This window comes from Narcine bancroftii, chromosome 6 (genome assembly GCF_036971445.1).
Source record: "Narcine bancroftii isolate sNarBan1 chromosome 6, sNarBan1.hap1, whole genome shotgun sequence".
Lineage (NCBI taxonomy): Eukaryota > Metazoa > Chordata > Chondrichthyes > Torpediniformes > Narcinidae > Narcine > Narcine bancroftii.
Window position 1 is genome coordinate 21575586 of NC_091474.1, and position 26176 is coordinate 21601761.

At 40.7% G+C, this 26176-nt stretch overlaps 1 protein-coding gene across 1 annotated transcript in view; it reads left to right on the top strand.

The window, feature by feature from the left end:
- Positions 1–26176, top strand: part of LOC138735788 (DNA topoisomerase 1-like) — a 72280-nt gene that overhangs the window by 31833 nt on the left and 14271 nt on the right. The window contains exons 9-18 of the mRNA XM_069884213.1: positions 2484–2599; positions 5425–5546; positions 6758–6880; positions 11550–11737; positions 15257–15401; positions 16090–16233; positions 17181–17366; positions 20657–20725; positions 23870–23984; positions 25780–25907. Coding sequence (XP_069740314.1) covers positions 2484–2599; positions 5425–5546; positions 6758–6880; positions 11550–11737; positions 15257–15401; positions 16090–16233; positions 17181–17366; positions 20657–20725; positions 23870–23984; positions 25780–25907 — 1336 coding nt within the window. The remainder of the gene's footprint in view (positions 1–2483; positions 2600–5424; positions 5547–6757; positions 6881–11549; positions 11738–15256; positions 15402–16089; positions 16234–17180; positions 17367–20656; positions 20726–23869; positions 23985–25779; positions 25908–26176) is intronic.

The following is a 26176-nucleotide window of genomic DNA, read 5'->3' on the forward strand; positions in this document are numbered from 1 at the left end:
AGGTTACTAAGTCTCCATTTTTTGTTTAGGCAATATATTCTCGGCTGTGAAATATCCCTTGTTGTTTAAACTAGCACATAAATTTCTCATTGTTTAGTGTCAGCGACACTGGCGGATTCCTAGTTTCTTAAGATGTTTTGACTATGTATGTCATTCCTTGTTTGGGAGGCTTTTTTTCCCCCAGTGGAATCCAAAATTTTAACATATCTCTCCACTTGTAACATGACTTGACTGGCAGCAGTTGATGTAGGATATTTTTTAATGCTTTTCCCATTCATAAATTAAATGTGCTGTTTCTATCTTCTGTTTCGAGGCAGTATTTTTGTACTCCAAAGTGGTTTGACACCAGACAATTGTGACGGATTGTGTTTGTATGGTGTGGATGTGTTTTTAGAAGATGAGTTGGGTCAGGTTTTTTGGTGTAGTCACATACAAACACTAAAACTAATCTTATTTGAAATACTGGAGCTCTGCGCACGGAGTCCTCTGTGCTCGTAACATTTTCCTCATCCGATGCTCGACCTCAGTCTGTTTTAATGCCTTAGAAATAACCATCAATTCCTCTTTTCTCTTGCTCTGCAGCTGCTGCTGTTTTTTCACACACGTGGTTTAAATTAGCTTGAAAAAGAAACCAATTAACTATTAAATCACAACAATTTCCAATCTGAAAGGATGAGCCCCCAAAAATGTATGAGCCCAGAGGACCCCAAAACCCAGCAGCAATAGATATTGACCAAGACAAATGGTTACTTAAACAAAAGTTGCTTTTAATTATCACTATTAACTAACCTAACTTAACCCCCTTCTAATTCTAAGTGTATCTGTATGAAATCTGTGTGTAAGTTCAGAAAAGTTTTTTTTATTCACAGTCCAATCTCACTTCTCATTCCTTCAAATTCACTGGTTGGAGGCAATTCTTATACTGTGCACAGAATTTATCATTTATAAAGTTCACCAGGCTTTGGTGCTTGAAAGATAAATGGTTACCACTCAGGAAGGTTCGTCGTTTTTCAGAGAGAGATTTGATGTTCGCTGGACACCCGCAACTGATTCCTTTTTGATCAACCACTTCAGTGTCTTGCTGAAGATACTTGTCCGTTCAGATTTCTCCAGATGATAACCACTTTCTTTCAGGTCATCACAGAGTTCCTTTATGTTTCTCTTATTTCAAGTGAAACATTAGGCAGCCAGTCCTCTCCTCTTGCTCGAACCACAAGGCTGAACTAAGCATTCACAACCCATCTTCCAAATGGGGTTTTCCACAAGCTTGCCAGCTTGTCCTGTTCCAGTCTCGGCTTCTGTTCTCTGCTTGCAAAACCACATGACCCCCTTAGAACAGCAAGTTCCACTACCGACGGTCTGCGGCTCCAACAAGTTATTTCATCTGTTGCCTTTTTGTAAACAACAATCCATTTGTGAAGTCTCTTGGGCACTCCAAAGCTTTTGCAAAAACTCTTGGAGCCAGCCTGTCTAGCATGTGCAGAGCTCCAGTATTTCAAATAAGATCTGTTTTAAAGTGTTTATATGTGACCTATACTAAAAAAACCTGTCCCAATTTATCTCCCAAAAACTTATCCACACACAGTACAAACTCAACACAATCCGTCGCACAATTGATAGAACAGCTGATGAAATTGAAGGTGGTGTTATATTTAGGGTACAATGGAAATTGGGAAGTCTATGGTGGCAATGATCACACAGCAAATTAAAATTGGGCTCTGCGGTTCTAATCTGATTTTGTTTTCTCTCTCTGCATGCAATTGCAGTGAATTAGAATTTGAATTGGAAAGCCTTTTTCTGAATTAGTCTTGTTGCTTCCTTTTTTTAATGAGTGCAATATCTGAAACTTCCTCATGGCATTTTTCAAAAAAAATCAAAACTGAAAATAACAAAATTGAGGTTTGTAGTACTGATGTGTAATTGTTAACAGCTGGTCACTTTCAAATGCTTAAGCAGAGAGAAGCATGCCTATAGCTACTTCAAGGCCTAGCTGAGAGCAAGGCATGTGCCTGGCCTTCAATTCTGGGGCAATGGGAAATAGTGGCAGGAAAGGGAGACATGACTTCGGTCTTATTTGTTCTTAGCTGGTGCAGATCTGATGTAGGTGTGTGCAGATTAATTTGGTTGAAACAAAATCTGCAAATACCTCAGTATTATCCAGATTCTGGAGGGTGCAGATATGATGTAGGTGTGTGCAGATTAATTTGGTTGAAAGAAAATCTGCAAATACCTCAGTATTATCCAGATTCTGGAGGAACAAGCCACAGACAAGATATCTCCCATGTTTGGTTGCTGCCATCAAAATATCACAGAATATGCAGGGGGTTGATTGATTACAAGGTAGCTGGAAAGTAAAATTACAAAATTTTCACAATACATCCTGCATTTTAATGAACATTTTGACAAGGAATTGTTGGTTTAATAATGGCTGAGGTATAGTTGAGTTCTAAACAAATCTCTCAGGAGCATTTTATTTTGTGCAGGTGGGAAGAAGAACGCTATACAGATGGTGTGAAATGGAAATTTTTGGAACACAAGGGCCCAGTGTTTGCTCCACCCTACATTCCTCTCCCAGACAATGTTAAATTCTATTATGATGGTAAGAAGAAGCACTGTTGACATTTGATGTATCCAATTGAGAATGTTTGGCTGAGACAAAAAAAGGAAATGAACATGTGGAATTTTATCAAGGTGTTTCAATTGTGGATTCAATTACAACAAAGACCTGCAAATAAAATGGGGAACTGTGGTTCACAGTATTTCAATTTTTGACTACCCTAGGGCTTGTATCTAAATTATATCAATGTCCTTTAATCTATAGTTGGTCATTAATGGAATGACTGTGATTTTCCTTTGATCGCCATTGATATCACTGCTACCCTGCAGTGTTGAATGGTTCAGTTTAAATCAAATAACAGTTTCTCAGAAGGTCTTCTTGTATTCACTTTGAATTTCTTTGTATTCACTTTTAGCTGCAATACTTCTTGTATTGCAGCTAGAATGATGTGGTGTCCATACTTCATGCAGTTTGATGTCTGTGGAATTGACAGAATCGCGCTGTTGACATGTGTAAACTCAGGCCAATTTTGAAGTCCTGTACTTTTGAGGCAGTGCAGAATCCTTTTAAATTTGAGTTTGATAACAACCGGAAAGTAACTCTTTGAATCTGAAGGTTCATGTTTTCAAACATGTGTATCTTCCTTGACAGAAGTGGGGGAGTGGGGGGTGTTGGAGAGAATATGTTTGTCTAGGGTAGAATGATAATAGAGAGTCGATGGAGGGAGATTGGTTTTGGCTCGGTGTAGTTCCTTATGAGGTCCTCCATCAGCCAGCTCCCCACCATGACTACCAGCCCCCCCACATCTCCATCGGGCACACAAAACTCAAAACGGTCAACCAGTTTACCTATCTCGGCTGCACCATTTCATCAGATGCAAGGATCGACAATGAGATAGACAACAGACTCGCCAAGGCAAATAGCGCCTTTGGAAGACTACACAAAAGAGTCTGGAAAAACAACCAACTGAAAAACCTCACAAAGATAAGCGTATACAGAGCCGTTGTCATACCCACACTCCTGTTCGGCTCCGAATCATGGGTCCTCTACCGGCACCACCTACGGCTCCTAGAACGCTTCCACCAGTGTTGTCTCCGCTCCATCCTCAACATCCATTGGAGCGCTCACACCCCTAACGTCGAGGTACTCGAGAGGGCAGAGGTCGACAGCATCGAGTCCACGCTGCTGAAGATCCAGCTGCGCTGGATGGGTCACGTCTCCAGAATGGAGGACCATCGCCTTCCCAAGATCGTATTATATGGCGAGCTTTCCACTGGCCACCGTGACAGAGGTGCACCAAAGAAAAGGTACAAGGACTGCCTAAAGAAATCTCTTGGTGCCTGCCACATTGACCACCGCCAGTGGGCTGATAACGCCTCAAACCGTGCATCTTGGCGCCTCACAGTTTGGCGGGCAGCAGCCTCCTTTGAAGAAGACCGCAGAGCCCACCTCACTGACAAAAGGCAAAGGAGGAAAAACCCAACACCCAACCCCAACCAACCAATTTTCCCTTGCAACCGCTGCAATCATGTCTGCCTGTCCCGCATCGGACTGGTCAGCCACAAACGAGCCTGCAGCTGACGTGGACTTTTTACCCCCTCCATAAATCTTCGTCCGCGAAGCCAAGCCAAAGAAAAGAAAGAAGAGTTCCTTATAATCTTTGGCAGAGCATAATGAATTGAATAAGTTGACTTTCCTGGTATCTCGGAACACATGACAAACAATTCAACTCCCTTTACAAAGATGTTGCAACCCATGAAACCATTCTTCTTGTGTTTATAATCTGGTCTTGATAGTTACCACTGCCATTTTTCACCATTTTGTGCTGAGGGTCATTTAGCCTAAAATAACTGTAATTGGTTCTTTGCTGTCATTGAAGCTACCAGTCTCCAATCACTGATTTTTGAGTAAATTTGGCATATGGGATCAGACAACTTATCATCTGTCATTACTGTAAATAATGATTATGGTTTTTCTCCACTTAATTGCCACAGTTACTGAAAGAGAAACTAAAAGCATGTTGAATTTCAGGCAGTGAAATTAGCATTTAAAGGAGGAGCATTCATGGCTAAGAAATACCTATTCAAAGTGGTCAGCTGTTTTTTAACTCTAAATGTATTGGTTTCTTTCTTTCTTGAACAGTGTAATTTTTTTTCCCAGAGATGTTATCCTACAAGTGATGAAAATCGATTAAAGTGGGCACTTGTAACATAAATAATTCAGATCTGCACAGGCATTAATAAATGAATTTTTTTGGATGCAAGCTGAGTGATTATGTAACAATTTCACAATTATGTCATATCTATAGCCATCTAATGAAAGGTCAGCCTCAGTGTTTGTGCCCTGTTGATTTCCACCCTCCATTGTCTCTTTGTTGTCACCTGAGTTCAATATATATCTATGTGGAACATTAAACCCATCTCACGGCATCCTTGTGGGAAGGTTTAGCTGTGTGTTTCCTTCTGATAGTCATCTGGTTTATTCACTATTAAGTGTACCTCATAAATCTAACCCTACCCAATAACCTATTGACTCCCAAATTGGCGTTACCTCTGGTTCATATGAAGGCTGTTCATTCAGGAGTCTGTTCCTGGAATCTCATCTGAGGATATGGATGAAGCACTTGACTCTTTGATGGATTTGACCCCTGACCTAATTTGGAGATTAAGATCCGGTCCTTGGATCTTAAAGTATTAGGTTGTAATTCAATGGTAGTCTGCCTTCGTTCAGGACTTACGAATTTCTTTAAGATGATGAATTTAACTCGTGGAACAGGACAGCGTTGCACATTAAGTTTATTCTTGGCTGCCCTGTGCTGCAATGCAGTTTTTTGTGGTGTGTGATTTCACTTTTGTTTGTGTAATTAGGGAAGCCCATGAAGCTGAGCCCTCAGTGTGAAGAGGTTGCAACATTTTTTGCAAAAATGCTCGATCATGAGTACACTACAAAAGAGATCTTTAGGAAGAACTTTTTTAAAGACTGGAGAAAGGTAAGTTTGCCCACTTTTGAACCTTGAATCAACTGTGAAACATACCTTGGATCATGGCCTTTTTTCATGTTAAAATGATATAAAGACAATGGGAAAATCCCCAAGTTTGTACTTGGATTTTGCCTTTTGAGAAATTCAGAGCATGACTAATTGAGCCATGGCTGACACCCAGACTAGTAATAGTAACTTCAAAGATCAGGCCTCAAGTGCCTGGTTCCTTTTGACAAGGGAAATGCATTGAACGTTCACAAGTATTGTAAATTGGGTGGGGATGAAATAGATGGTCAAATAATCTGACTAGTTTTGTCTTTTGACTGGATCTTGCTGCTTCTTAGAATTTATCCTTGAAATAGGCTTCATAATTTTTGGATGAAAATTATCATGGATAATTATCAAATAGACTATATTTACTTACAGAAACCTACAGCACCTGGCCTAGTGTTCTGCGGCACTCTCATCTTGGAAGTTAACCAGGCTCAGGTTTGATCAGTACTTGGAGGGGAGACCACTTGGGAACATCAGGTGCTCCAGGTTTCTGTAAGGGGCGCTAGACAAAGTGGCAACACTGTCTACCTTACGATAGACAAAAGCTAAAGGATTTTGTATTACATTCTAAATGTTGTATTATCTGACAATAATGGAACCTTAACCTTTATATAGCCTTACCCACCTAATGAAGCCAAGATCTGATTTGGACAAAGCTGGAGAAATGATCGAAGTGATTCTGGGGAGAGGTTTTTTTGGGTTTAGGTAGGAAGCTTCTGTTTCCAAAAAAAAAAAAAAAAAAAATTTGGGTGCTTTAACTGGAAATGGAAGCAGAAGGGATGGTTTTCTTAAATTGAGTTCTATCATGGCTTGATCTTCTCTTCTCACAACTCACCCCCACCAAAATAAAAAAATTGTTTGCATACTTTGAAATAGTGAAGCTTGGACTTGGAGGATTTGTTTTGCCCGTTCCCACTGACCAGTTATAGATTAATGTGACTACGAGTCCGATGATTTGATTTTTATTATCACTGTTTTGCTCTTTGAACTTCTTCCCCTTTGGGTTGGGTGACCTAATTCCAACTCACTCCAATGCTATTGTGAAACCAACTGGGGAGGGGAACAAAATAAACTTGTAATTGGATTTCTTTGCACCGTGTTGCAATGTTTGTTCCATTCCAGTCTCTATCGCACATTGCATTAATTAACGTCTTGCTTCATTGTAGGAAATGAAACCAGAAGAGAAGGCAGCAATATCAGATCTCAACAAATGCAACTTTGAAGAAATGAGCCAATATTTCAAGGCACAGTCAGAGGCTCGAAAGCAGATGTCCAAAGAAGAAAAACAGGTTTGTGATGGAAGACAAGTTAAATATTGTTTCCAGTGATGGATGTCCCATGTGACGGGTTTTCATTACTAGTCATCAGTAGTGTGCCTGTCATCTATACTCTAATCTCACAATAAATCTACTGAAGAGATACTGGAATAAACAATGTTGAGTGGTACATGCAAAGAGGCCTTTGGATGTATCATTGTGTCCTTTTTTTGTAATTTAAAAGTTGGTAGTATCATCAGAATTTATTACTCTCCAATGTTGTCGTGACAAGTTATTTTCTTAAGCCATTGTAATAATTGTGATGCAGGTGCACCTATTGGGTGGAAAGTTCTGTAGCTGCTCACTGGAGGCTTAATCGAACCAGCTCGGGAAGTTCCGAGTGATGTCAGGACGTCACAATGCGATGACATTATTTGGAACACACAGGGTTTTAAAAATTGTCTGACTGTTTGAGTAAATGACTTTTATTGAACTTCAACTCAACTATGTCAGATCATTTTCTCATTCTTCATTTTGTACTGCAACACAGTTGCTACATTGGTGACCCTGACAGGCCCAAACGGATTTTGGACCCAACATGAACAACACAGCGGTTTCACTCAAACTGCCTGTCCTTTGGACCACAACCTGAAGTTTGGTTTCGGTAAGCTGAGGCGCAGTTCAACATGTACAAGATAGAAGTAGACGCCAGTAAGTACTACCATGTGGTAAGCGCCCTCGACCAAGACATGGCCGGTTGAGTAGTGGATTTTCTTCAGGACCCACCAACTCTCAGCAAGTATGCAGCCCTAAAAGCCCTCCTACTCCAGATTTACCGTCTCTCATGATGCGAGGGAGGTGCACGGCTCCTACATATCAATGGCCTGGAGGACCGCACCCCTTTGCAGTTAATGAACAACATGTTGGCACTGGAAAACAGCCATAGGCCTTGCTTGCTCTTTGAGCAGTTGTTTTTCGAGCATATGCCAGATTACATCTGCCTGAAGTTGGCTGACGAGGACTTTGATAACCCTCCAACAGTGGCTGCCTGTGCAGTTATTCTGTGGTACGTGAAACAGCAAGGCGCAAGGCCCACAGAAATTGGTGCTGTGTCGCGCCCAAAGGCCCAGGCTCCATGAGTACTGGCGACAAGGACACACATTCCCCCGGACAAGCACGACTCCATGACGATGGCTATGGCAGCTGGCCACCATAACAGCCTACTCTACACCTGGAACGAACTTTCCCAGCACAAACTTCTAGTCGACATGGGTGCGGAAGTTAGTTTCCTTCCTCCTTTGGGCTTTGACACCCTTACCAGGAGCGTGGGTCTGCCACTCACTGTGGTGAATAACAGTTCAATTCGTACGTACGGCACATGGACTATACCCCTGAAATTCAGCAACAATAAGTTCACATGGAAGTTCGTTCTTGCTGCTTGTCCTGGCTGTTGCTGGGTGCTGACTTTCTCAGAGCCCACCCACTGATAATCCAAACTACTTGCCCCACATCTAGGCGCTGTGGAGTACTTGAACAACAAATTTGGAGTTTTCGGACATTGTAACTCCCCAGTTCTCCACTGCCACACCCAAATATGGTATCGCACACCACATCCTCACCCAAGTACCTCCTCTACACGCCTGCTGCCTGCGGCTTGCAAGAGTTCCACAAAATAGAGGAATTTGGAAACATATGCAGGTCTGATAGCCTGTGGGCTTCCCTGCTACATGTGTCCAAAGACACAGGAGGCTGGAGACCTTGCGAGGATTACAAATGTCTCAACGACACTACTACTGCAGACTGCTACCCTGTACCCCATATACAGGACTTTACAGCTAATCTTCACAGGGCCAGGATATTTTCTAAAATTGAGTTGATGCATGGGTACCACCAGACCTGTAAACCAACAGTCCTGTGCCCAGGACTGTTGTCATAACATTGTTTGGCCTCTTCAAATTTTTGAGAATGCTGCAGAAACATTCCAGCGACTGATGGACACAGTGAGGCGTGGCATGGACTTTTGTTTACTTGGATGACGAATTTGTCACCAGCCACTCACTCAAAGAGCACCTGCAGCATTTGTGTTTACTCTGCTGCCACCTACAGGAGTTCGGGCTCATTGTGAACCCTGCCGAGTGCAAATTCAGGCAGTCCTCTGTTGGGTTTTTGGGACATCAGATCAGTAGCCAGGGTGTTATTCCATAGCTAAACAAGGTCGAAGCCATCCTCAAATTTGCGAGGCCCAATACCATCAAAGGACTTCAGGGTATGGTCAATTTCTATTGTTGCTTTCTGCCCGCTGCAGCTCATATTATGAAATCCCCTCTTCGACCTCCTGTCTAGCGATGCCAAAGAACTCGAGTGGACTAAGGAGATAATGGTAGCATTCCAGCAGACCAAAGACGCCCTAGTGAAGGCAACATTGCTGGTCCATCCATAAATGGATACACCAACTGCCTTGATGATAGATGCGTCTGACACGGCAGTGGGCGGGGTCTAGGAACAGTACACCAATGGACAGTGGAAGCCTCTAGCGTTTTTTAGTAGACACCTCCACCCTCCAGAAACAAAATACAGCAAATTCGATAGGGAACTGCTGCCGCTGTACCTAGCGGTGTGACATTTCTGCTATTTTTTTTGGAAAGCAGGGATTTCATGGTTTTTACTGACCACAAACCACTAGCCTTCACCTTTCCAAAGGCATCAGATCCCTGGTCAGCCCGCCAACAACATCACCTATTGTGTGTATCTGAGTTTTCAACCAGGATTAAACACATCTTCGCTAAGAGTAAATGTGGTGGCTGATTCCCTGCCCCCTTCCTTTGTTGAAGCAGTACATGCTCTCTGGGTGTAATTGCCAAAGCTCAGCGCCAAAACAACAAACTCCTGGCTCGTAGAACTGCTGACACGAGCCTGCAACTTGAGGATGTAGTCTTTGGGCTGCAATGTATCACTCCCCTGTGCAATGTTTCCACAGATCAGCCTTGTCCTATCGTCCCTGCTGCGTGGAGACTATGCATTTTTGATGCCCTTCATGGACTGGCTCACCCCTTCATTTGAGCAACTGTCCGCCTGATGGTCAACAAGTTTGTATGGCATGGACTCAAAAAGCATTTCATGTACTGGGCAAAGATGTGCATGGATTGTCAATCTGCAAAAGTGCAAAACCATATGAAGGCTGAGCTTCAGCCTTTCCAGCCATAACAGAGCAGATTCAACCACATGTATGTCGACATTGTTGTCCTGCTTCCAGTGTAAAAAGAGTGTAGGTACTTGTTAACGGTCATTGACAGAGTTACTAGGTGGCTGGAGGCGGTCCCTATGACGAGCTCATCGATCGGATTTTTTAAATTTTATTTTTATATTTTTTAATCCTGCCTGGGTATCTCGGTTTGGCCTACCCACACACGTCACCTCCAGTAGAGGCCCACAGTTTACCTCCACACACTGGGACTTTTTGTTGTCACTGCTGGGAATGCATCACAGCCTACCACCTGCAGTTGAATGGCATGGTGGAGTGGTTCCATAAGTATATGAAGGCTGCACTGATGGTCCACCTACAGGGACCTGATTGGGTAGACGAGCTGCCCTGGATTCTCACGGCAATAAGAACGGCATCCAGGGAGTTCGTTAATGCAGCACGCAGACAGGAGGTGCCACCGACTGACGTCTTAGGCAGACTGCGGAAGCAGCTTGGAAAATTGATACCAGTTCCCATGTCAAGGCATGGGGCGCCATGTAGCGGCTCACCGGAGTCTTAATCGAACCAGCTAAGGATGTTCCGAGTGACATGACATCACCATGTCATAAGGAATGCACGGGGTTTTAAAAAGCTGTGTCTGATTGTTTGAGTAAATGACTTTTACTGAACTTCAACTCACTATGTCTTATCATTTTCTTGTTCTTCATTTCGCACTGCAACACAGTTGCTATCTTTGCATGATTTGGACCAAGTGATAACCAAGGAATAGAGTAGTATTTGGAGGGATCCTGCATGGAGAGGCTATTTTTGCCTTCATGGTATTGTGTAAAGTTGACAAGGATCAGTTTTGCTTTGACTGAATTTCATGTCAAATTCAGGGCCAGGAGGTCCAACTGTAACCTTGTTGTTTTAAATTTGCAAATCTGGCATGACCAAATGATTAGACTCGGGTATGAATGGCACATTCTTTCCACCACTTGACTGACTATCCCTCTCTCCCACCCTTTGCAAAGTAAATCCAGGAGGTTTGCAAACATTATTTCAGATGATCTAATTAACTCATTTTAATGTGCTTTTGGTTTTCTGGATCACTGGCACTGTAATTTATCCTCTTTCCCATACCCACTCATCACTGCTCCCACAAACAAAACCTGCCCTTGGAATTCTTGTATTTGAAATCTGACAAAGTGTTATATCCACATTCTGCCCTTTTCCTGAATGGTGGTATAAACTTTGAACCAAACATTTGCAGCTGACAACAAAATTATGACTGAGTAATGTTTATATTTTTGACTTTAGTTGATAGAATGGGAGCTTAGTAACCCCAGGGTGGGGGTGGGGTATCGCAGAAGAGGTACTGTTAGCAAGTACTGATGAACTTCCAAAACTTCGGATTGGGTGGTGTAGCAATTTCTGCAGCATTGCAGTTTTATGTTGGGTGTGAGGCTTTTGGGAAGAATTTGGATTTTTCTTAATCATTACTTCACTGACCTATTCCAGAAATTAAAAGAAGAAAATGAGAAGCTTGTGCAGGAATACGGATATTGTATAATGGACAACCACAAAGAGCGGATTGCAAACTTCAGAATTGAGCCACCAGGGCTCTTCCGTGGCCGTGGGAACCACCCAAAGATGGGCATGCTGAAGAGAAGGATCAGGCCTCAGGACATCATAATCAACTGTAGTAAGTGAGTATCTGAGGAAAAGCAAGAGGTAAAAATAGGTAAGCCTGCAGACACTGGTTGAAGTAAAAACACAATGCTGGGAAAAGTCAACTGGTCAACTAGTGTACTTGACATAGCAGAGAAATTCCGAGTTAAGCGGTTTTTACCCAAGTCCATCCTGGAGCCAAAATGTTGTTGGAAAATCGAGATTTAGCTAATGATTTCTTCAATAAATTTGTGGCCCCCCCCCCCCCCACAAGGTTGGCCCACACAGAATGGAGAGTGATCAATGTTTGAGCTCCCTTAACGTTCCCTGTTATAAATATGCTGAGAAGCGAAAGTCTGCAGACACTGATTGAGGTTAAAAACACAGAAATGCTGGAGGAACTCAGCAAGTCTCACAGCCACCTTAGGAAATAAAGATGTATAACTGCCATTTTGGGCCTGAGCCCTCCTTCAAGCAAAAAAGCAGGCAGGTGTCCGAATTAAAAGGGGAGGAGGGAAGAATCGGCAGGAGGAGTGCAGCCCAGCTGACAAAAGCCGGATCTAGACAGGAGAGGTGGATAACAGGATCTGGAAATCGGCATTAATGCCTACTGGTTGGAGGGTGCATAGGTGAGGTGGTGTTCCTCCAATTTGCTGGTGGATTCAGCCTAGCAGTGCATGAGGGCACTGCTGGCAAGGGAATGGGATGTGGAATTGAAATGGTGATCCCTGCTATTGTGACAGACAGAGCCAAGGTGCTCAACAAAGCGATCCCTCAGTCCCTCTGATGTAGAGGAGCCTGCAATGGGAGCACCCAATGTAGTAGATGGCCCTCGGAGAGTCAAAGGGAAGTGTTACTTCACTTGAAAGGAAGTTTGATGCCCGGAATGGCGCCGAGGGAGAAGGTGTGGGCACAAGTGCAGCAGCTCCTGCGAGGGTAGGTGCCAAGAGGTGATTGGTAGGAAGGGAGGAGTGGAGCAGAGAGTTAAGGAGGGAGCAGTCCCTGCAGAATGCAGAGAGGGGAGGAAAAGTTGCCTGTTTACCCTGGATTGAGGGGCTCACTAACAGCTTGAATGTTTTATGGGTTCTTTTTCTTAAATTGTACTTGAACATTAAGTGAGAATCAGGTACATTTATTGAATTGCCACTTTGTGTCTATTATTGCTTAAAGAATGTCTTATTTATGGAGGGATGCTTGGGGGAGGATCACCTCCTCAAACTCTGCGACTTTCCAAAAGCATTTTCAAAGGCAGTAAAGAAATTTGAAGAGCATTTTTTGTCTACGTTTCAGCAGTCACTGTGGTGACATCAGAAGAAAAAAAAAATTTTCACCACTCTTGGCCCTGCACCAGTCACCTTCAACCCAGGAATGATCTCCCACATGCTCTGTTTTGTGAATGCTACAGAATAGATGCGATAACATTATTACACAAACCTTGATGCATTTATTATTTAGCATTACTTGCAAGTTCAGGATTTCTTATCATTGCTGTTCACTCTTCATGCTATTGGTGTGCCCTACTTTGAAATTCTTAGTCTAAATCTTGAAAATTCCCATCTCACAGCATTTGGGTGTTCCTTCATTGGAAGGGCTGCAGTTATTTAGGAGTGTTACGAACCCAGAGGACCCCAAAACACAGCAGCAATAGATATTCACCAAGACAAATGGTTACTTAAACAAAAGTTGCTTTTAATTATCTTTAAACATGAAAACAGAATCACACTTTAACGTATCACTATTGACTTAATTAACCTAACTTAACCCCCTTCTAATTCTAAGTGCATGAGCATGCAATGTGTGTGCAAGATCAGAAAAATTCTTTGATTCACAGTCCAATCTCACTTCTCATTCCTCCAAGTTCACTGGTTGCAGGCAATTCTTATTACTGTGCCCAGAATTTAACATTTATAAAGTTCACCAGGCTTTGGTGCTTGAAAGGTAAATGATTACTGCTCAGGAAGGTTCTTGTCGGTTTTCAGAGAGAGATTTGTTGTTCGCTGGACACCCACAACTGATTCCTTTTTAATCAGCCACTTCAGTGTCTTGCTGAAGAAACCTGCCGCCTCAGGGTTCTCCAGATGATAACCTCTTTCTTTCATGGCACCACAGAGTGCCTTTTTGTTTCTCTTATTTCAAATGAAACATTAGACACCCACTCCTCGCTTCTTGCATGAACCACAAGGACTTTGACCAAGCTGAACTAAGCACTCACAACCCGACTTCCAAATGGGGGTTTCCACAAGCTTGCCAGCTAGTCCTGTTCCAGTCCCAGCTGCTGCTGACGACTGTAAAACTGAACTCTCTCTATCTATCTCTATCTCTTTTCTCTCTCTCTCTCTCTCTCTCTGAAAGAAAGCCTGTTTGTCTCTCTGCTTGCAAAACCACATGATCCTCCTAGAACCCTGCAAGCTCCACTGCAGACAATCTGTGGCTCCAACAAATTCTTTCATCTGTTGCCTTTTTGGAAACAACAATCTATTAGTGAAATCTCTTGGGCACTCTCCAAAGCTTTTGCAAAGGCTCTGGGGCTGACTTGTCTAGCATGAGCAGAGCTCCAGTATTTTAAATAAGATCTGTTTTTAAAGTTTGTGTATGTGACCTATACTAACAAACCTGCCCCAATTTATCTCCCAAAAACATATCTACATACTGTCACAGGAGGAATGGCTTCTCAAAGGTGTTTGAGATTAGCATGCTTGCTGTACATATCAGCAGAATCTGGATCTTGTAAATTAACCGATTTTTAAAAAGGTTTTTAGTCCACCCAGTGAGTGGATCCTGGGTGCATTCTGGTGCCAGTCACTTGCCCTGCAAATAAGGATGAGAGATGGGATGGCAAGCTATTGCTGCATGCAATGAACAAACATCTTTTCTTCTTGCCTTGCTGGCTTGTGCTCCCTCAAGTGGTGATGAGCACATGTTGCTTCATTGGTTCCCCATCACAGAATTCTAATCCTGGGTCCAAACAGAATTTTATGACAGCAATTGAAAGTCTTGTAAGGGCTTGTTTGGATAATGGCAAAAATCAAAATTTAAATTCTTATACGCTGCAGACTTGTGTGGCATGGTTAGCATAGCTGTTGGTATAACGCTGTTCCAGTGCCAGTGATCAGACCAGGGTTTGAATCCTGCCCCATCTGTAAGAAGTTTGTACATTCTCCCCGTGTTTGTGTGAGTTCGCTCTGGGTGCTCAGACTTCCTCCCCACCCTCCAAAACGTACCGGTGGTTGTAGGTCAATTGCGTGTAATTGGGTGGCACGGGCCTGTGGGATGAAATGGCCTGTTACCATGCTATATGTCTAAAAAAAATTTTTTAAAGTAACAATTTAAACTCAACCCGATTAAATGATGATTTTTGCTTCACTATTGGAAATTGGAATTTGTAAGCTTGCCACTCTCAATTATTAACCTTCTAATCTTTTTTGAAGTCTAGAATTTGGTACATTTTCCCCCCCCCCCTCCCCCCCCAAAAAAATACAAAGAGATTGGTGATGAGTACGGTGATGGTTGGAAAATTCTGGCTCTTGACTCTGGGTTGTTCCCTGTTATCTCTTCAGGGACTCTAAGGTTCCACAACCACCTGCAGGCCAAAAGTGGAAAGAGGTCCGACATGACAACAAGGTAACTTGGCTGGTCTCGTGGACAGAGAACATCCAGGGCTCCATCAAATACATCATGCTTAACCCCAGCTCCAGAATTAAGGTATGATGAGATCTTTTAAAACTGAGAGAACAACTAAATGGTGACTGGTTGTATTGCAAAGACCTATAGGTTGATCTGCTGTACACAGGACTATATTAAGGCTAGTAGATGTTCTATAAAAATTATTGTTTACACAAGGCTGGATTGGTGAGAAAGTGCTAATTATCCTGCTGTGAGCATGGGGAGCTGGGGCAGCAATTAAACAAAGTTAATTCAAGCACCACCTTAAAATAAGCAAAATCACAGCTTAACAAATATTCCTGTGCTTCAGGAAGCTGCTGGGTAGTGATATGTATGGCCCTTGTCTTATCTATTGCCATCACATGCAAGTAATCAGATGAACATTGAGCTCAACAAATGGTGCATCTGAATTAAAACTCAGAAACTGATCCAAATCGCCTTTTGCTTTGTAATGTCTACTTGTATTATATGTGATGTAATTGTGCAGTCTTGGAAATATGGGCCTATTAGTTTTCATCTTTGGATCTACCAGTTGAATCCAGTTGTCCTGAGATTGGTTATTTTGCTCTTGTGCACTATTCCATCAATTCATTTGGGACCATGTTGGTCATTGTCATGCTGATCTATAGGAACTGCCTGTTAACAATGACCTCTTTTCCCCATCCCGCAGAGTAAGGGGCTAGTCACTGGAGAATAAAAAAGAATAATACTTATTTTATTTAAATAGGGTGAAAAGGATTGGCAGAAATACGAAACTGCGCGGACATTGAAGAAACATGTTGACAAGATACGTGCACAGTACAGAGAAGATTGGAAATCAAAGGAGATGAAGGTCCGACAGAGGGCTGTTGCACTTTACTTTATTGACAAGGTGAGTGACAATAATATCTATGCAGTGATACCTGTTGAAGACTGGCTTGGGAGGCAGAGATGGGGGACAGAAAGAAGACCTGTTCCTCCACTCTTACAAGCCTTCAATGTTTCATTTGCCACAATAACCTATGCAATTTCATTTTTGAAAGTTTTTGGTTGTTTCCATACAACTTAATCTTGACACCTTTTTGCAGGTAATTTTTAGTACCATATATGCTTTGTATAGGACGATCCTTGAAATTTAAAACTTTTACCTTAAATTCAGGGTCGTTCTATACAAAGTCTAAAATTCCTACCTTGACGATGAAGTCACAACACTGCCGCCATTTTCCTTTAATCTTCAATGCAATCACACGCACACCCATTATTTGAAAAGTTTCAGCTCTCATCCGCAGTGTCCATCCGACCTGTCTGACTGCTGTTGGCTCTGTACAGGCTTTCCACGTCATGTTGCAGGAGCCAACAGTGGTTTGTTTTAAAATATACAAATAAAATGTAAACCTTTAAATGATGATTTGTTATTAAAATGTTGTTATTTGCTTTTAACCGCATCCACTAGTCAGCAATAGGTGCCAGATTTGGGGTCATCTTATTCAAAGAGTATCGATCAAATCCAACATTTTGGGTTGAAATGGTGGGATTGTCCTATACAACTGCATATATAGTGCTTTAAATTTAGGCATACAGTGCAATAATAAGCCTTTCTGGCTCATGAACCCAAATAACCAACAAACCCCATATGTTTTGAAGGGTGGGAGGAAACCGGAGCATCTGGAGGAAACCCACACAGACACAGAGAGAACGTACAAATGCCTTACAGGCAGCGCCGGATTTTAACCTGGGTCACTGGCGCTGTCAGTAAGGAGTTTGTACTTTTGTACATTGTACCAGCTGCCTTTGAATCAACTATCTCTAGTATACATTTTTGTTTTTCTTTCATTGTAGCTAGCTTTGAGAGCTGGAAATGAGAAAGAAGAAGGAGAGACTGCTGACACAGTTGGTTGTTGCTCCCTACGAGTGGAACACATAAACCTGCATGCTGAGCTTGATGGTCAAGAATACGTGGTTGAATTTGATTTCTTGGGTAAAGACTCCATTAGATATTACAACAAAGTGCCAGTGGAAAAAAGGGTAAGATTTTGTGGGACTGCTGTTTGCTTTGTTCTTCATTGCCTAAATCTCCTATTTGGTTATAGTAGGTCACCAAATCAAATGAGGAAGGTTCTCCCATTGTTTTATCCCTGCTGATTTTGTTCCAAAGTTTATGGAAAAATTAATTTTGGATGCCCATTCTTGGAAAAGATTTTGGAAAATTTCATTGAGCCTCCACAGTGAGGCTTTTCAGGCAAATTGTCCAATAATGACACGCCATTTGCCTGTTGGATAATTTACTGAAATGCAGCTAACAGTGCAGAATCTAGAAGGAAGAGGAAATAAATTGTGAAATTTTGCTGCTCAAAATCAGACTAATATAAATTGTTGATTATAGAAATTTGAAATTAAAACAAGGTTCTAGAAATATTCAGTCATGGAACGAGAAAGTGTTGACTTTTAAATCAGGACGAGAACAGGAGAAAAAAAAATCTTAATTTTCTTTTTTCTTTCCTGATGAAAGATCACTAACCTGAACCACTAACTACCGTACATGCCATTGTATAGACCATTCGCAAATCTTAAAAATTTCACCTTAAAATCAGGTCATCCTGTACAACGGGGTCTAAAATTCCTACCTTGACGACATCACCATCATCTTCCTACCTTGACGACATCACCATCATCTTCCTACCTTGACGACATCACCATCATCTTCCTACCTTGACGACATCACCATCATCTTCCTACCTTGACGACATCACCATCATCTTCCTACCTTGACGACATCACCATCATCTTCCTACCTTGACGACATCACCATCATCTTCCTGCTGGTTCTGACCCAGTCTCGTGCATGCCCTGTTAGTTATTTGCGAAGTCCCTGCACTCCACTGCGGGATCCATCTGCCCAGTCCAGCTACTGTTGGCTCTGTACAAGCTTTAAAAGCCTGCTACAGGAGGTGACTGGTTTATTTTAAAATATCCAAATAAAATTTAAACCTTTAAATGATAATTTGTGATTAAAATATTGATTTGCTTTTAACAGCATCCACTGGTCAGCAGTAAGTGCCAGATTTGGGAGGTCGCCTTATACAAGGGGTATTGCTGAAAACCAACATTTTAGGTGGAAATTCTGGGGTCGTCCTATACAGAGTCATCCTATACAACGGCATATACGGTATTTTGTCTATAGACACCATCTGACCTGGTGATCTTTCCAGTATTCGCTGTCTTTATCTTGAGTTCTCTTTAAATTGTTTAACTTAAAGATTACTGTTCATCCCCAGCCGCTAAGTATTTATTTCTCTCCCCCCCCCCCCCCCAAAACAAAAATTTGGATCATCTAAACTTAATTAAAATTTAAGGAATCACTGATATGGATAACAGATATCCAGTAATAAGATTTTGAGTAAATGTTCAAAACTAGTGCTTCATCCATTGCAGGCCACTGCATTGTGTGTAAGATGGTAGAATCAGAATTTATTTTCATGAAAATGTAACACAATTTGTTACTTTGCAGGTAAAAATATTGCTATAAATTTCATTAAATAAAAAAAAATTAATGCAAAAAGAAGAGGAAGTGAGATGGTGCTTGTAGTTCATTGCCCATTCAGAAATCTGATGAGAGAGGGTAAGGAGGTGTTTTTGTAACATTGGGTGACCTGTTCATCTTCAGGCTCCTGTACCTCCTTCCTGATGGTTGTAGTGTGAAGAGGCCATGGCCTAGGTGGGGAGAGTCCTTGAGGATAGAGCAGGGGTGGCAAACCACAGCTTGCGAGCCAAAAGTGGCTCTTTGACGTATAATGTGCAGCCTGTGGAATTATGTTGGCTGAACCAGTGCTCACAATGATGGTTTTGGTGGGTGTAGCTTGCGTTCACGTGATTGTGGAGTGTATGGCTGTGTTCTGGGTAGTGAAATTAGTGGAGTGTTAGTGTGATCCAGGCTTCCACCCTCCAGAGCTTCAATGCCCTGACCGAGGACTCTCGCGTAGGCCCTGGCAATCCAACAACAGAGCATCCGGTGCCCTGACTGAGGACTCTCCCCTAGGCCTTGCTCCCCGTCCATCTGAGCTCCCGACGCCCTGACCGCAGACTCTTGCCTGGGCTCCAGCTGCTTGCCCACCTGAGCCTCTGACGTCTGATTGTGGGCTCTCACCTAGGCCAGGCCACCCATCCGAGCTCCCGAAGCTTTGAACTCGGACTTGTCTCTTAATCCTGGCTGCTCACCTACCCATCCAAGCTCCCGATGGAGTGCTTATGACGATCAAAAGTAGTATGCATGTAATAGTTGACCCCCTAAATTTTACCCTAAAAATTGCTCATCAAAATTTTCAACAATTACATGCGTAAATGCAGTATGTGTACTTTTTGGTTATTGAAACTAGTACAAATTACCTGTTTAAGAATGACATTATTATGTGCATGTTTGATATTTAAATTTTTTGTACCAAAATGTACATGTAAGTAAAAACATGTATATAAATTTTTTCATATCGTGTGGCTCTCAAACATCTGAAGTTTATTATATGTGTCTCTTGCATTAAGCAAGTTTGGCCACTCCAAGTATTCATGAGGTTATTCTGATGTTTCTCAACAAGGCTCCAAGTGGATTGAATTTTTAAAGAATTCTTTAGCAGGCTAATTGATCAATCTGGATATGTTTCCTGGCTAATTAGACCTTTAGCCAATGACAGAGCTTTCTTTTGGGGTACTGTTTTTTCAGAACAGCAAACCAAGTTTGAAACTTTTTTTCCCCCATTTAGATATGTTGGAGAGAGCTTATGCATGCAGCTTTACATTTAATGTATGTGTTCTTGAATATGCCAAACATCTGCAGTTTAAAGCCTCGATTGGTTATTGACCCGCAGCTCCATATCTTTTGTTAATTGTGCTTCCATCTCTGTTGACCAGATCCCATTGTACACCTTGTGTATGATGTGCACTACTGTCTGTACTTCTGCCACACCATGATGCTTTTTTGCAGAGCATGTAATGAGCTTCAATATGTTACTCCTGAAATTGTTTTATCACTTTAAGATTTTCTGTGTATTGATATGCCATCCTGTTAGAATGGAGGTAACTCCTGTAGAAATTGGTGTCACAGAATACTTTTAAGTGAAAATTGAACTTGCACCATAAATATAGGCAGCCTGTCGATGATAAAAATGCTTCACCAATTCAGCACCTGGAATCAGCTGAAATCCTGTTAAGTGAAAGGGTAGCGATGAGAAAAAGCCATCAGGTGAGAGGGGTCAGGGCAGAGAAAAGACCCAGAATAATTTGGGTGTTAGGACTGCTGTTTCTCATGATTTTTTTAAAAATCTCAGGTATTCAAGAATCTTCAGTTATTTATGGAGAACAAGCAACCTGAAGATGATCTTTTTGACCGACTCAACGTAAGTAACTGCACTATGAAATGAGGGCCATTGAATGCTCCTTCCAATTACCAGTGCTCATATTTATTGCTGTAGATTGGTGAACCTCTCTTTCTGTGAGTGTCAGCCCAGCTTGAATCCCTTCTGTATGATTTTAATTCAAATGTTCCTACTAACTGAACCATGTTATGCAAAGCATTGATAAAATTTTCATCCTGGAGATCCAATTTGCTATCGTGTACAGTACAACTCCGATTATTCAAAATCTTCAGTTATCCATAAATTTTTTGGGAACCAGAAGTGAAGCCTGTTCGGGTCCAAAAAAATTTTTCAGGTAATTGAGGATTTTAGAAAAATCAGAAATCCTCATTTATCCGAAAAATTTCAAAGCCCAAAATGATGTCATTTTAGATAAAGGAAGATACTGAAACAATCAGAAATCCTCATTTATCTGAAAAATTTCAAAGCCCAAAATGATGTCATTTTAGATAAAGGAAGATATCTGAAACAATCAGAAATCCTCATTTATTGGAAAAATTTCAAAGCCCAAAATGATGTCATTTTAGATAAAGGAAGATATCTGAAACAATCAGAAATCCTCATTTATCCGAAAAATTTCAAAGCCCAAAATGATGTCATTTTAGATAAAGGAAGATATCTGAAACAATCAGAAATCCTCATTTATCCGAAAAATTTCAAAGCCCAAAATGATGTCAGTTTAGATAAAGGAAGATATCTGAAACAATCAGAAATCCTCATTTATCTGAAAAATTTCAAAGCCCAAAATGATGTCATTTTAGATAAAGGAAGATATCTGAAACAATCAGAAATCCTCATTTATCTGAAAAATTTCAAAGCCCAAAATGATGTCATTTTAGATAAAGGAAGATATCTGAAACAATCAGAAATCCTCATTTATCCGAAAAATTTCAAAGCCCAAAATGATGTCATTTTAGATAAAGGAAGATATCTGAAACAATCAGAAATCCTCATTTATCGGAAAAATTTCAAAGCCCAAAATGATGTCATTTTAGATAAAGGAAGATATCTGAAACAATCAGAAATCCTCATTTATCCGAAAAATTTCAAAGCCCAAAATGATGTCATTTTAGATAAAGGAAGATATCTGAAACAATCAGAAATCCTCATTTATCCGAAAAATTTCAAAGCCCAAAATGATGTCATTTTAGATAAAGGAAGATATCTGAAACAATCAGAAATCCTCATTTATCCGAAAAATTTCAAAGCCCAAAATGATGTCAGTTTAGATCAAGGAAGATATCTGAAACAATCAGAAATCCTCATTTATCTGAAAAATTTCAAAGCCCAAAATGATGTCATTTTAGATAAAGGAAGATATCTGAAACAATCAGAAATCCTCATTTATCCGAAAAATTTCAAAGCCCAAAATGATGTCATTTTAGATAAAGGAAGATATCTGAAACAATCAGAAATCCTCATTTATCTGAAAAATTTCATAGCCCAAAATGATGTCATTTTAGATAAAGGAAGATATCTGAAACAATCAGAAATCCTCATTTATCCGAAAAATTTCAAAGCCCAAAATGATGTCATTTTAGATAAAGGAAGATATCTGAAACAATCAGAAATCCTCATTTATCTGAAAAATTTCAAAGCCCAAAATGATGTCATTTTAGATAAAGGAAGATATCTGAAACAATCAGAAATCCTCATTTATCCGAAAAATTTCAAAGCCCAAAATGATGTCATTTTAGATAAAGGAAGATATCTGAAACAATCAGAAATCCTCATTTATCGGAAAAATTTCAAAGCCCAAAATGATGTCATTTTAGATAAAGGAAGATATCTGAAACAATCAGAAATCCTCATTTATCCGAAAAATTTCAAAGCCCAAAATGATGTCATTTTAGATAAAGGAAGATATCTGAAACAATCAGAAATCCTCATTTATCCGAAAAATTTCAAAGCCCAAAATGATGTCATTTTAGATAAAGGAAGATATCTGAAACAATCAGAAATCCTCATTTATCTGAAAAATTTCAAAGCCCAAAATGATGTCATTTTAGATAAAGGAAGATATCTGAAACAATCAGAAATCCTCATTTATCCGAAAAATTTCAAAGCCCAAAATGATGTCATTTTAGATAAAGGAAGATATCTGAAACAATCAGAAATCCTCATTTATCGGAAAAATTTCAAAGCCCAAAATGATGTCATTTTAGATAAAGGAAGATATCTGAAACAATCAGAAATCCTCATTTATCCGAAAAATTTCAAAGCCCAAAATGATGTCATTTTAGATAAAGGAAGATATCTGAAACAATCAGAAATCCTCATTTATCCGAAAAATTTCAAAGCCCAAAATGATGTCATTTTAGATAAAGGAAGATATCTGAAACAATCAGAAATCCTCATTTATCCGAAAAATTTCAAAGCCCAAAATGATGTCAGTTTAGATCAAGGAAGATATCTGAAACAATCAGAAATCCTCATTTATCTGAAAAATTTCAAAGCCCAAAATGATGTCATTTTAGATAAAGGAAGATATCTGAAACAATCAGAAATCCTCATTTATCCGAAAAATTTCAAAGCCCAAAATGATGTCATTTTAGATAAAGGAAGATATCTGAAACAATCAGAAATCCTCATTTATCTGAAAAATTTCATAGCCCAAAATGATGTCATTTTAGATAAAGGAAGATATCTGAAACAATCAGAAATCCTCATTTATCCGAAAAATTTCAAAGCCCAAAATGATGTCATTTTAGATAAAGGAAGATATCTGAAACAATCAGAAATCCTCATTTATCTGAAAAATTTCAAAGCCCAAAATGATGTCATTTTAGATAAAGGAAGATATCTGAAACAATCAGAAATCCTCATTTATCCAGTCTTTTTCGGGGCCAAACTGATGTCACAGGTTCAAAAAATTTGGAATTTTGGTATTGTTCAGGTTTTTTTTTGTGTGAGAATTAAACATTATTTCATGCTTAAGAAACCTTCCCTTGTTGTTTGATGTTGTGTAAATACTATTACAAGTGATTTGCTGTTGATACTTTTTTTTTAAAAAATGGCCAGTTACCCAAAAATATTTATCTAACGTAGGCCTGGTTCCGACCATTTCAGATAATTGGTGTCGTACTATATTTCCTGACACTTTTTTTTCCTCTCATTTATATGTAGACTTCAATCCTCAACAAGCATCTCCAGGAGCTAATGGACGGACTTACCGCTAAAGTATTCCGTACCTATAATGCTTCTATCACACTGCAGCAGCAACTGAAGGAACTGACCAATCGTAAGTGCTGGTTACAATGCTGCCTGCGAGCTGGCACCATGCTGGACACTCGGGCTACCTTCTCTTTATGGCAGTTTATTAATGTTGCTGTTGAATTAGAAAGGGAAACTTAAGTATGAGCTTGGGACTGTCATCCTGGAGAAACTCAGCAGGTCCATATAACCATATACAGCACAGAACAGGCCAGTTTGGCCCTACTAGTCCATGCCAGAACAAATCCCCACCCTCCTAGTCCCATTGACCAATTATGGACCCTGGTCCATACCCCTCCAATCCTCTCCCCTCCATGTAATTATCCAGTCTTTCCTTAAATGTGAATAACGTCCTTGCTTCAACCACCTCTGCCGGTAGCTTATTCCACATCCCAACCACCCTTTGCGTGAAGAAATTTCCCATCATGTTCCCCTTATAATTTTCCCCCTGCAATGTCAAACCATGGCTTCTAGTTTGAATATCCCCCACTCTTAATTGAAAAAGCCTATCCATGTTGACTCTCTCTGTCCCTTTTAAAATCTTGAATACCTCCATCAAATTCCCCCCTCAATCTTCTACGCTCCAGAGAAAAAAACCCCAGCCAGGCTGCTCAACCTTTCTCTGTAACTCAAACCCTGACGTCCTGTCAACATTCTCATGAACCTTCTCTGCACTCTCTCTATTTTGTTTATATCTTTCCTATAATTTGGTGACCAAAACTTCACACGGTATTTCAAACTTGGCCTCACCAATGCTTTGTACAATTTCATCACAACATCCCAACTCTTGAATTCAATACTCCGATTTATGAAGGCCAACATTCCAAATGCCGCCTTCACCACTCTATCTACCTGAGTATCAACTTTGAGGGTAGTATTTACCATAACTCCTAAATCCCTTTGTTGCTCTGCACTCCTCCATTGTGTACCATTCAATGAATATGACCTATTTAGATTTGCCTTTCCAAAATGCAACACTTCACACTTAACCGTATTAAATTCCATCAGCCATTTCTCAGCCCATTCCTCTAGCTTTCCTATATCTCTTTTTAAGCTACGGTAATCTTCCTCACTGTCCACAATACCACCAATCTTTGTATCATCTGCAAACTTACTTAATCAATTCACCACCCCTTCTTCCAGATCGTTAATATATATAACAAACAATAGTGGACCCAGGACCGATCCCTGAGGAACTCCACTAGTCACCGGCCTCCAATTTGACAAACAATTTTCTACCAGTACTCTCTGACACCTCCTATCCAACCATTGCTGAATCCATTTCACTACCTCCTTATTTATACCTAATGCCTCCATCTTTTTTCCTATCCTCCTGTGGGGAACTTTGTCAAAAGCTTTACTAAAGCTGTGCACCATCTATTGGAAATAAAGGGTAACCAACATTTCGGACCTGAGCCCTTCATCCAGATGTGATGCTGCATGACCTGAGTTTCTTAAGCACATTTATGTATTGCAGTACAACTCCAGCATCTGCAGGCATTTATCTTTAACTTGATGGTTAATGACTCTTCTGTTACTTTGGAACAAAGCCTCTAGCTAAAGTAATGATGCCAGACCAGTGATCCCTGAGAGACATTCCGATGGCCAGTTAAACTTTACATGCTTGATTGAACCAAGCTTGAATGGGTTGTTGGAGTCAATGCCATGACATTTTGTTGGCATAAATGTTGAATCTCAGAATCTTCAAGTTGACCCATGCTGAGATGTTTATCTGATGTGAGAGTTTGATTGGTGGTGTACTATACCAACACCACCAGTTGCCACTGTGACTACATCTAATAAACTGTCTTGTATGTTTACAGCGGATGAGAATGTTGCAGCAAAAATACTTTCTTACAATCGTGCCAACCGAGCAGTTGCTATCCTGTGTAACCATCAGAGAGCACCTCCAAAAACATTTGAGAAGTCGATGCAAACCCTACAGACAAAAGTGAGTAGGAGCTTTTCCCCATCCAATAACCCTGCATAAATTAGATATTTGTTAAGGACTGTAATTTCCACATGCATACAATAGGCCTTCTTTGGCTTGGCTTCGCGGACGAAGATTTATGGAGGGGGTAAAAAGTCCACGTCAGCTGCAGGCTCGTTTGTGGCTGACCAGTCCGATGCGGGACAGGCAGACACGATTGCAGCGGTTGCAAGGGAAAATTTTGGTTGGTTGGGGTTGGGTGTTGGGTTTTTCCTCCTTTGCCTTTTGTC